Below are 12,749 nucleotides of genomic sequence, written 5' to 3' on the forward strand. Positions count from 1 at the left end.
CAGTTTACGTCAAACGTCACGCTGCGGTTAACCGATTAAATTTACCCGATTAACGGTTAAACTGTTTTCCTTGAAATTCCCATCCCTAACAACCACAAAGGCACAATATATCTGTGTGTGACACCTTGTCATATTGTTTTCCTATTTTTGGACAGCACGAAAAAGACCTATGGATGAAGTTTTTGATAAATTGTTGTTATCGTTGTTGTGAAAAAGCGCCTTTTTGCAACTAATGGGACAATCGATTTCAAATTGGGCTGTATATCCTCCAGCATGTTATGGAGGGCGACAAAATGATCTGATCACCGACTTGCATACGCTTTCGCTCTCTGGTAATTTCTAATATTATTCGACTATTAATCGAAGTTAGTCGGCTAATTAATTTTGTTTTCATTTATTCATTTATTGGGGGGGCCAAGATTTGTTAATCTCTGTGATTTGAGCTTCATTTCTAAAAAGATATCGTAATATAGGCAGTTGTATGGTGAAGTTCGAATATCTTTGCACTTCCGCCGGTAATTATCAAGTATCATGACAACAATTGATAAAAATAAATTTTATTATGCAAATTACTCAATCACAATTTTAAACTCGATATAGTAATATTTTTAAAAGATATAACAAGCTTTGTAAAGAATATTTGAATAATCATTAATATGAAACAATGGTTCTCAAACGGTAGGGTGCAAACAATTTTTGAGGGGGCGTGAAGCAGATTAAAAATCAAAATATTTGTTCGATTTGATCTTGACCGCCTTATTTTGGATATTTACATTTCTTTATTGTTCACATATCCTTATTATGAACACGTATTTTCAACGTTTTGTTTAAATAAAACATTTTTCTTTTCAAACAAATTTTTCTCGGGCTAAGAAGAATAATAAATTGTTCAGCTCTGGTTCTCTTAAATTTCGAAGTATGGATATAAGTTTATTTTGACTTGATAATTAGCATGAAAAACGATAAGGTAATTAATGAAAACAAATAAAACTGATTACAGAATCAGGAGAGCGTACAAAACCTTGAGCAAGGTTAAAAATGAACAGAATTTAGATTGAAAGGTGTTGTTAAAAGAAGGGGTATGTTCTCGTACACTAAAGAGGACTAAATTAATTGCAATCACCCAGACAAAATAAAATTAGAAGAGAGAAAAAAGGGTAAACATAAAATATATACTTTGTAAAAAAAATATACATTTCGCCTATTATTTCTTGCTATAGTATCCACTAAGTACATATGGATCCAATAGTGTAAAGCATGAGTGTGAAACCTTTAATACAGGAGGGCCAGATACAAATAACTGGATAAAACCGCGGGCCGCACCTATATTTGACATAGGCTGTCTAGTGGTTGCCAGTACAAAAAGCATTGTGAAGTCATTGACATAACTAATGAAATGGGCTCAGGTATAGGCTTTGCGACGAAGAGGAATTGGAATTATTCGCAAGTACCAGATTCAACTAAATTGAAAACTTTTTTCGCGGGCGGCACACCATTCAAAATTGGCACTCACCCGCGGGCTGTATAATATTTTCTTGCCGGCCCCCAAATATGCACACCCCTGGTATAAAGAGAAAGGAGAAGTACCTTCGATATTTCAATCCTACAGTAGAGAGCAGACATATTTATGACATAAAATCTAACGATAAAGACCAATAAAATAACATAAGCATAGTTATTTGAATGAAGAAGCATTTTTGATCTGTAGTGCTTGGATAATATACCAAAAGCAAGCAGAATAAAGCATTTTGGATTTGAATAATTTAAAGGTATATACCCCTTAATCTGGACCATATATAAGCATTCTACATAGAGACTCATAGTTAATTTTTCCTGTTCCTAATATATCAGCATCTGTTATCAATTCATCAACTTCGTCTGGTGATAAAACATCTCCGAGTGTCGTCAGTACTTCACGAATTTCAGAACTTTCTAACTGACCTGTAAAAATAAGAAAATAGAAATATAGAGTTTTTTTATTGGCCGTTACAATAAAATAGGATTTTCGGTTGAATAAGAAAAAAGTAGTTTTGAGAAACATTTTTGTTCCGTTTTCATATTTTTGCAATCATTTTCGAGGCAAAGTACTAAAGTCGAGGAATTTCCTCCACTATGACTATACCGGAAGCATTTCAAAATGCTATGTTGCAATGTGAAATTAATAACAAAAATTGGTATTTGTTTAACGCCACAACTACTCATCCAACCCACATTCGACTGTGGACAGGAAGTCGTAATGAAAAAAAAACTTGTGGGAATAGTCATAATGTAAGAAGATGCTTGCGCGAATGTAATTTTGCGAGAACAGAATCTATTAGAATTTTTAACCCATTTCCACAGTATTCTCTCTGAATTGCATCTTCTTATTCTTAGAACAAAAAAATCTTGAAATATTCATGCTAAAACAGCACCATTTTCAAGTGAAACAATGCGTTCGCCTATTTAAAACAGGCAACAATCGAATAATAAAGTAAACAGCTTATATTTCGTTCATGGAATAAATTAGTGACACTCTTTTATACGTTTAATTGTATAAAAAGATATCGAACGACATGATACGCATGGACCTAATTTAACCAGGAACGCTACCCATTATCACAGTTTAGTTTTTACTACTGTGGTCGAAAAAAAGTCAGAAGACTCGAGGATTCCGGATTGGTTGTTTATTGTACGGCAACTACCCAATTTAATTAACACTTTTGAACGACCACAATATATATAGAACACAACAAAACGAAGCCGACCTTCAGCCCAGCGATTTTCTTTCACCTCTCATGGGTAATCGATGGGAGTCGAAAACCGGTCAAAACTGCCCAAATCAAGGGTCTGCGAAATAAGAATGTATAGAAATATAAAAAAAATAGAAACTCAGCAAAAACACGGGCATTAAAGTACGTGACATAATGAGTTAATGTTTGTATCTGAAACTTTGAATCTGAATCTAGAACTTAAGGGCTTCTTCACTTCTCCATTTATGTAGATTTTTAATTACTGACCAGATCCGAATTTGTCAAATCTTCTGAAAGCTTCGAGCAATTCGTCGTCAGGATTTCCAGCTGATCTCAGTGATTGTTTCGCAAGTCGAATAAACGAATCCCATTCAAGAATGCCTTTACCATCAGGATCGGCAACCTTCAAAAAAAAAAATGGCGAACATTTGAGTTAGTTTTCAACTAAAGAAATTCTGTGTGTCCAAGATCAGGGGTTCTCAAACTTTTGGTGTTAGGGATCCCGTGAAAAGGTTGACTATTATTTACGGAGCCTTACAATAATTTTTTTTGTATTATAGAAAGAAAAATTAAACAGAATTAAAATACTGAACCTTTCTTAATAGGGTTAATACAAGCTAGAAATAAATCTAAATTCCACAAATAAATTATATTGACGCTGTGAATTTGACACGTAGCAAACATATTAATAAAGTAGTGTCGAAATGTGGCAACAAAACGGCCATTTAAATACGGTATTATCTATTAAAACTTGGATATAAAGCGATTTTGGAGCGACTGCTGTCAAATTTTATTAATGCTGTTATTGCTTCTTTGTACGGTTACAAAATTAGCCAAGTCAGTATTTTAATAAGTAAACGAATAGCTCACATAGCCCTGAATCTCCGTATGGAGCACTTTACTTTGAGAACCTAGTCTTGAGACCTATGTCTTAGATAGTTTTAGCAAAATAGAGTCTCTACAGCGAAGAACTCAATATCCACTATTTAAAATTCAAGTGGTGATTGAATATTTATATAAATAGAAATATTCATCCATTTTAAAGACTATCTATGAGACGGTCCGAACCGGAGGAAATCGTTATGGTAACTCCTTGGGTAAAGTAGGTATTTAGAGTTTTGTTATGAGCAAAGGCACTCAAGCACACAGTTTATCACCTCATGTGATAAAGTCCCATACAAATATCCACATACTGTAATGAGAAAACGCTTCGAGTTTATGGCGATGACATAAACAAACTACGGACTGCGGGCCAAATCCGGCCCGTTTGGTAATTCAATTTGCCCGTCTGATGCTGCCACAACCAAACTAAAACCAAATTTTGATGTTTTAGCTAAAAATAGCTAAGTGAATTTGTTGAGATTAAATTTAGTTCTGGCGCGAGACTTATTGTTTTCCACTTGTGCTTTTGAAACATTGTAAATATCGTTCATGAAATGTAACTTTTTGCGTCACACTTACATGGCCCGCCAGTCTAGGCGGGCAAAATTTTTGGCCCCTGGTCCAAAAGCTTGTTCCGTAACTTGAGTTAATTAGTTGTTAATTAGTATTCCAAACTTACTTTAGATCTTTCTCTCAACCAAGCTTCTGTTGGAACATGGCCACAAGCTCTCAGTACTGTGCCGAGGTCAGAGGTCATAATAGCTCCTTCTTTCCGGAAGTCAAAATTATCAAATTGTTTTTTAAATTCCGCAAGCTGATCGTCGGTTAGTTCGTCAAGTTCTAAATCGTCTGGCATTTTGATGAATATTTCTATAGTTAATTTGTAATATAGCTAAAATATGGGAATAAAGAAAAATGAAGGTTTGAAAATACCTAAAATATTGATTATTTGTGTTAACATCACAGGCATCACGTCTCGGTTTTGAACATCTAACTAACCTATCATCTCACCCTTAGTGTAATGAGTTTAGTTTAAAACGCCGCACCGGAAAACTCTTGAAAAAAACGTTCATAAACAAAAGCTACTTACATATCATTAGATATCGGTGGATACCTATACAGGGCTTTGTTCAGAGCCAAAATCGTGGATAAAAATGGTTTAAAAAATACACCGTCAACAAATTTGAAATGATACAGATACATACAGTCATAACGCTTTGCTACTTTTTACTTCTGCTTCCGGACCAAAGTTGAACAAACAATTTCACTAAGAAATAAAAAACGAGAGGAACCAGAGTCGATTATTGAAAAACTCCAATTAATCACTTTTGTATAACATACGTATATCCCAAGTATGAGCAGATGTAATTAATCCTTGCGCTAGCTCAAAAACTATTCTGGGTTATAAGTTTGAATAACCTATCTCTTTCGCGTTTCGGCTTTGCTTAAATCTAAAAGTGAATCTGCTTTCTATTCTGACACGAAGGATACTCAATTAAAGATTAACTAATGTTGACGCGTATGAAGTTGTCTCAATAGGGTTTAAGAGCATTTTGAAACAATCCAAATACGTCAAAATGACTAATTAAATAATGGTTATTAAGTGTAATACAACAACAACCTTTTACAGGGAAGTATTCCAGTACGGTATTAAATGAATAGCAGTTACTTTATTCGACTTTTTATTATTAAATTAGCAGTTCTCTCACGAACTTTCCAGTCAGTACATAAACTACATAAGGGTACATAATTATGAAGGGTGGTTCACGTAACCGCTAGTCGGTTACGGCCTCACCCTCCATCAAGTCCATGCTTCTGAAAACACATAACTGGCTAAATGATCCAATACCCGACATGGGCTGGTAGTCGGACTAGAGGCTGTGGTTTTCCATATAGTTGAACCGTCTTATCGGCTTTCTTCTCCCCCGAGATAAATATGTGAATTCTATATTAGAATATAATACAGTCATCCAATGGTGGAATTCGAATTTTTTGTCAGCCGGTTCCATCACAATAGTCATATTTTTCAGCCGGTTCTGTTACAAAAACTCGTGTTTTTTCAGTAATGCTAACCGGTTCGTTCATCTCATAAAATTCCGTGAGACGGTTCGACAGAACCTGACCTCCATAAGTATGCGCACCAAGATGGCGCACAACCTTAGCATAGTAGGTGTGTACCGGTTAGGATTCAGATTGTGCGACATCTTGGTGCGCATACTTCTGGAGCACCATAAAACCGGTGCGAACCGGCTGAATCCCACCACTGCAGTTATCTCTGGGTAGTAATTTTGAACTTGTGCGCCAAGTAATTGTACGCTTTTCCTTTAGAAATGCGCCAATCTGTAACCAGGGCGAATAAAAACGTCCAATTACTCTAACATCATTAACTAATTAATATTGCATCCTAGTTAAATAACTTTTGTGTTAAGCTAACTATATATGATAGAATTACTGGTTATGAAGACCTTGGGGGGGGGGGGAGTTAAACTCCCGCAGTGCGTGTATCAGGTTAAGGTTGAGCCATAATTTTATTCCAATTTTCCTTATTTTAGTTCTATTACGAGTTAGGGGACTGTCTGTGTTAGCCAAGTGAATACCCCCCTGTCCACAGGTTTCAGTCCCTTTATACATCTTGATGTAAAGTAGGCGAACAAAATCAATTACCTCCATACCGGTACACATACTTCTGGAGCGCCCTTAGGGGTGCATAATACGCATAGCCGAACATGAAAGATCATCGTATGCTTACGATTGCAAGACTATCATTTTCTACGCTTTTGTGCTGTTGGATCCGTATGCCTTAGTAAGGATGCTTAGCTAAAGAGTGAAGATAACTATTCTGCCTGATTCAAAGAGTCTTACTAACTGGTACTTAAATAATGTGTGTCATTGTCAGAGGGAGTCTGACGTTGGTCAGACGAAACGTTACAGAAATAAATTCGTGTTAGTGTGCAGCAAGATTTATGCATCTCTTATGCAGGATTTGTTGATAATGAGGAAATTTGAATAGGCTCGGCGATGTGGTGCGCTACATGAAAAGCGCTGGGAATACGTTTGCCATCGCATCTCTGATTACCCGGAGGAGTCCAGCAATCCTCTCGCACATAACTATCCCCGCATGGGATTCGAACCTGCGAACCCACGAAGAGTAAAGGAATCAGAGGTGCGGTGGCGAGCGTATTCCAAGCGCTTAGCATGATGCGCCGCACCGCCGAGCCAAATAAACACTTATATAATACAGCCAGACTCGACTCGTGTAAATTCAATATTTTGCCCTCTCTCCATATAGCTTGACCTTTATTCATTATGTAGCGCATATTATAGAGTCGGTATGATGGATGGTGTTTATTTTCTCTCTAAATAAAAAGGGCGCGAAAAGGGCTAATGTGACGTAACAACGAATGTATATACTGTTATGTTCATTATTTATTATCATTTAATAAGAAATAACATATTGATAAAGTACTATTGACCTATATTTGTGCTCATGATAAATTTCTAAGTATATAGTTCATAATGATACTGAAGCAACTTTTAAAGCGCAATACATGGTTCGCTTAACTCAGCCTATATTTGCAAATAATTTCTCATCTTGCCTTTTTATGGTATATTTATTCCTTCTCGCTCAGCATAAATACTTTTTTTTATTTGTTCAGTTATTGTTTTTAACCCTGTCTACCTCATTATTATTATTTATATTATAGCACGTATTTACATGCATTTCACCCAGAACAAGGCTTTAGGCACACCACAACGGTTAGGTAATAAGATAATGTAGTTAGGAAACGCCGGAACTTTTATGATTTGGCATTGCCTCGCCAAATGAAATGATGTGCATGGGCTGCGATCTCGTTATTTCAACCAACGTTCCCCCTATAGTCAAGTATAACGCTTTCACCGCGCAAAAAATTCAATAAAGTGTTTGAGTATCAAACGCTTCAAACCATCTGTGGTCTCTTTCACAATGAAAACCGTCTCAAGAAAATCAAACAAATTCTTCGAGTGTTGTTTTTGTCCGCCTTGAAATTTCGAGTGCTGTAGCCGTTATTGTTATTCAGACGTCAATGCCTATCTTGAAGTATCGGCCACAGCCTCGCGGGTGTGACTCAATTGACACTTAGCAAAATCTATTTCATGTTTTTTTCAACCACGCAATTTTGCAACGAATGAAGCTTTAGATAGGAAGGCACCGATACATTAATAGTTTTTTTGGAAAGATCGGAATATTCACAACTCCGCATTATACTTATCAACTTTAACTTTAGTACATTGAGTAGGCTTTTGTGGTATCAAACAATAAAAGCATCGCCAATTGCACAATGTTTAACGCAGGCTAATAAGCTCGCAGTTCATGCCATAACATGTAAAAGTTCGGAAAATCAAATCATCTAAGGAAGGCGTACGAAAGGCAATAGAATAATACTTTTATAAGAATGTGAGGGTTTTTGCAAGCCGATAAGATAACTTGAACAAATGGCTGGTTGTGGCTACTTTTTCTGTTATGGTTCACGGTAGGCAATGAGGAGTTGGCTGTGATAGCTGCATGCTAAGTATTGTCTGAATTTAAAAATATCGAAATCACCTAAATGGATAAAAATTCACATTAATTTTCTCCAATAGAGTGTATTTTAAGTAGATGTGCTATAATATACGACGACCGAGTGAAACATTAACTCTTTGAACCCTGAAAGCCGCTAAACCGGCTTTCCGAGAAAGTCTTCTGACGCTGAAAGCCGGTTTAGCGGCTTTCGCATCCCGTAAGAGGTATGCAACTTTGAAACCTCATATCTCGCGAACCATTCATTATATTTAGACAAGTTTTACATCGTGTGAAAGATAACCTACAGGACTAAGTATAATTTTAAAATTGAGATAAAATATTGTGATCATCTTATGAAAATTGGCAAAATTAAAAAGCATAAAAAACTTCTAAAAATTGCTCAAATCTAATTGACAAAACTTAAATTTGTTTTCGATTAAACCTAGTACATTATCGACAAAATTTGTAGAATTTGAAGATAGCTTTTCAGTGATACCATTAGATTGAACTTATGTTGCACCATTCAAATTTCAGAAGCATTTTTATTCGTGATTTTGTTTGTCGCAAGATCGAGGCGACGTCAAGGTGACGTAAATAACGACCTAACACATTTACGCCGTTACGCAGCGACGTTGAGCAATTACGTTGGCACGTAGCACGTTTACGTTTCATACGAGAAACACTTTTCCTCGCATGCTCGTAACGTCATTTACTTAAGTTCGTACTCGTGAAGCGACTTACGACTTGTAAACGATACACGGGGAAATTTACGCATTACATCGGTTCGACTAAAACACACAATACGCAGTGTTATTGCCGTTTTAATTGCATAAAGATATGAAAAATAAGAATAGCCAAAATAAGGATTTTTAAAAACAGAATGATGGAACATATCGATGGATGCATTGTTTAGCGCCATTGCTGAGTTTTATTGTGCAATATTTTCTTCTTCCGATAGATGAATACTATCCAATATTTCATCTGGACAATACTTTCGTTTAAAATTTATTGTAAATATAGCGATATCAGGAATGTAGCGTATATGCAGTAATTTCGAAAATCTAATGAGGCTGCAAAATGTAAAACACTGACCAGGTGAGCTACTGGTGCCACCATGTCTTCCGTGTACCCGTTATCAGTTTTTTTTTATTCAATCTTCATGGTATCCAACGGTGAATAATTAGCCTTGATGTTTCCGGCGGAACCTCATAAATTCATGAGGATCAAATATTTCGTTTTGGCCATTCATTTTCGTCCCATATCCAAATAGTAAACGTATATAAAATGGCCTTTATATTCTAGCAATTTTACTATGTTCGATCAAAATTCGTCTGAAAGGGTTTTATCTGCGGCCGAGGATATGATACTAATGCAATGAAGCCACAATCTGCACTCAAGCTGTGAACGACCAGATGTGCAATTGCGCAATATACCTCACGCACGATACGTCGCATGAACGTTATCACGACAATGTCGTCGTCGCCCTTTGCGTCCTTACGCAAACTTGGCGTCAAATAGTTGATAAATTTTGTTCGCAAACCATTTGAATCGATAGTACAAATTCTGCAATAAAATGAGTTATGCGTATGTTAAGAAAGTCATACGTATATTCTCCGAAAGGTAATTTTGTATACTTTTCAAAATTATACTTATATTGATGATACATTTCTAAGAAATGTATTAAATATTACCAAAATACAAAAAAAATAGTAGATGGGACTACAAATAGGCTTACACATCTCATCAAAACATCTCGTGAAAAATAATGCCAGTTAAAAATAAAAGACTAGATAAGCTTTTATATGATATATTACAGACCATCTGATATCTAATGGTTTAGAAGTTATTTTGATTTAAAATTAGGGATAGTACAATTTTTTAACGCGTCAAATCGATGCGACGCCGTGGGAGGTCAGGGTGAGAGAGTAGCATCGTTCTGGGGATTCAGAGTTCAAAGAGTTAACTTTTATTGAATATAATAAGTACACATCTTTGTGTAGCGAAAGTATATCCATTCATGTTCCCAGGCGAGGTCTATAACATGTGGTTTGGCGATAAATAGATACTTGAACAGAGGTGAAATATATATAGCAAAGCTATAGGCCGTTGCCCGGAACGAGAGTATTATCTACCTAGCGAAATATAAGTCCATAGTCAAATCTTAATTTCTGGTGTATTTCACAATTTGGGTATCGCACTCATGTGTAATGAGCTACCATTTAATACCAAAATCTTCCCTGCTCGTCCTATTTACTAATAGTATCAGTACATTACTATTGACTTAAATTACCGTCTTCTTACTCAAATACAGATCGTGTCATTGTGTGGTCATAGGTATATAGTGACGCAACAATAACCCATTGTTATTCGTAATAATTCAATGGCGGGAAACGTGTTGATTGATGTTCTGGCATAAGTTTCCTGTGATAATATTTTGAACATTCGCTCTATTTTGAAAACTAATATTTATCATTATATAAATAACAATAGGTCGGGATTTTCGTATACATTTCTGCGCCTTCGCACTAATATATGATCCTTTTGCGGTACTCCCGTAGCATGTGTACCAGGCCATAATTCTATTCCGATTTTCCTCATTTTAGTTCAATTACGACTTCGGGGACTGTCTGTGTTAGCCAAGTGGATATACCTCCTGCGCATAGTCTCTTTACACAACTTAATGTAAAGTAGGCGAACAAAATTAGTTGCCTCCATATTGGTACATACACTTCTGTAGCGTCACAATACCTCGAGATTTTATTATACATTCCTGCTCTTGTGCACTGATATCTTCAACGAATTATTTAAATCGATTCGAAATTAACACTTAATGGATTTTATCATCTGAAGCGCGTTGCATGAATATCGCACATTGACGTAAGCAGGGGGAGAATGCAATTTGCGGCATTTGCAGTAGGACATAAATTCTAACGACTTTCTAATACCGTTTTACTCTATTCTTGAACGATTTACTAAGAACTGACTTTCCCTCGCTTGCTATCAATTATCCCTTCACCAAATGAAAGAACCGATACGAAAATGCGCGATTGTATACCTTGGATAAATTTGACAGCAAAGTAAGTCCCTATAGAGATTCCTCAACAAATAGTTAGATATCAGTGGCTGCCTTGTCTAGCCTTGTTTGGAGCAAAAGGCACGAGTAAGCGTCGTATTACGTCATTATACAAAAAATGGTTTTCCCCAAAAAACTTTGAGCTGGCTACGCTCTTGGCACCACATGGTAACAACCTAGTATGCCGTACACATACCAGACAGTTATTAAACATAATGAAATCTATTGAAACCCCGGCCTTGAATAGCAAACAGTTACTTAAACTTTATTATTTATTTAAACTTTTATTCTTAGGGGAGGTTCGTGTCTTTTATATTTTCATAATTTCAATATTTATTATTTTAATTAATATTTTAATAATTTATTTTCATCTATAAAATTATTCTGTTGAGGTATCGAAAGTCGCATAGCCTACACAAAATACACACATTTGTTTTGGCAAGATGTTTAAATAAATAGCATTGATATACTGTAATCTAAAATTATAAAGCTTACCACAAAATCCAAATTGAAGTAATAGTCCTGAATAGTTCTCAAAATTTGGAAAAACGCTGTTTCTTTTCACTTATACACGCTCATAACTACTTAACTAACTTTCAAAATATGATGAAACATTTATTCGCGTTATAACCTAATCTTACTCTAACTTCTAAAGCAGGGCTACGCAACTATTTTTACCGATGATCCGCATACAAAACTTCAAAAATATTTGGGTCCGGTCTTTCCAGAAATTATATTTCGGCACCTCTAAACACCCACTTCCTCGGCCGACTGATGATTATTAGCTAATCAAGATTGTTTATTACGGCGTTAGAGTTCTTCCCATAAATATTTAAATCTATAGTAATTTTATAAAAGGAAACTTCAAAAGTGGGGCTAATGATCCAAAATAAAGAATTATACGCGGTCCGAATCGAATAACCGAAAGGTCCGGATTCGGACCGCAGTCCGCCAGGGTGTCCATAAAGTCCCTTTGCAATTCCAATTTTGAACTCAGTTCTCAATATATCTTAACCAGGTTTGTTGTTTTTTGATCAGTAATTGCTTAAGTATTGATACTTTATATAATACCTTAATGAGGGCCAAAACAATATATAATATCGATGAATTCTCCTTTTGAATTTTACAAAATTTCACGACTTTATGGACACCCTGTACAATCTAACATATTGTTTAAATATCAGAAAATATTCAATTTGACAATCAATAATATTAAAATTCACCATGAAACCACTTCTTATCGCCATAACTTAGCTGTATTGTAACTTCTCAATGAAATTTCTAATTTAAAATCTAACAAAGTGTTCAAGTATCAAAAATCCAGGCCACCTGCGGTCCATATCACAATGAACAACTCTTCAAGAAAATCAAACAAATCTTGAGTGTTGTTTTTGTCTCTTTAAACCCGGGAAAACTATTGTTATGAAGAAGTCTATTATCGGAATATTTGCTTTTAAACGGCCATATATAGTGTACGCGTGTGTATTTTTCTTTGTTGAGCTTCGTATAGCGGAAAAGTATCGAT

General features: G+C 35.6%; 2 protein-coding genes across 2 annotated transcripts in view; one reads left to right on the forward strand and one right to left on the reverse strand.

Annotated features, from left to right (window-relative positions):
* The window catches only part of LOC120343165 (uncharacterized), a 176,039-nt gene that overhangs the window by 76,787 nt on the left and 86,503 nt on the right, over positions 1-12,749 (forward strand). The window lies entirely within an intron of this gene.
* Positions 1,593-4,502, reverse strand: LOC120343545 (calmodulin-like). Its single transcript, XM_039412752.2, has 3 exons — positions 4,291-4,502; positions 2,997-3,132; positions 1,593-1,941 (listed from the first exon to the last, which is right to left on the reverse strand). The coding sequence occupies exons 1-3, from the start codon at positions 4,465-4,467 to the stop codon at positions 1,781-1,783; spliced, it is 474 nt and encodes a 157-aa protein (XP_039268686.2). The 5' UTR covers positions 4,468-4,502; the 3' UTR covers positions 1,593-1,780.

Source organism: Styela clava, chromosome 3 (genome assembly GCF_964204865.1).
Source record: "Styela clava chromosome 3, kaStyClav1.hap1.2, whole genome shotgun sequence".
Classification (NCBI taxonomy): Eukaryota; Metazoa; Chordata; class Ascidiacea; order Stolidobranchia; family Styelidae; genus Styela; species Styela clava.

Coding starts and splice junctions, on each gene's coding strand:
- LOC120343545 (XM_039412752.2), bottom strand. CDS start 4,467: ATGCCAGACGATTTAGAACTTGACGAACTAACCGACGATCAGCTTGCG. Junction 3,133..4,290: donor GGTTGAGAGAAAGATCTAAA/GTAAGTTTGGAA, acceptor TTTTTTTTGAAG/GTTGCCGATCCTGATGGTAA. Junction 1,942..2,996: donor ATTTGACAAATTCGGATCTG/GTCAGTAATTAA, acceptor TTATTTTTACAG/GTCAGTTAGAAAGTTCTGAA.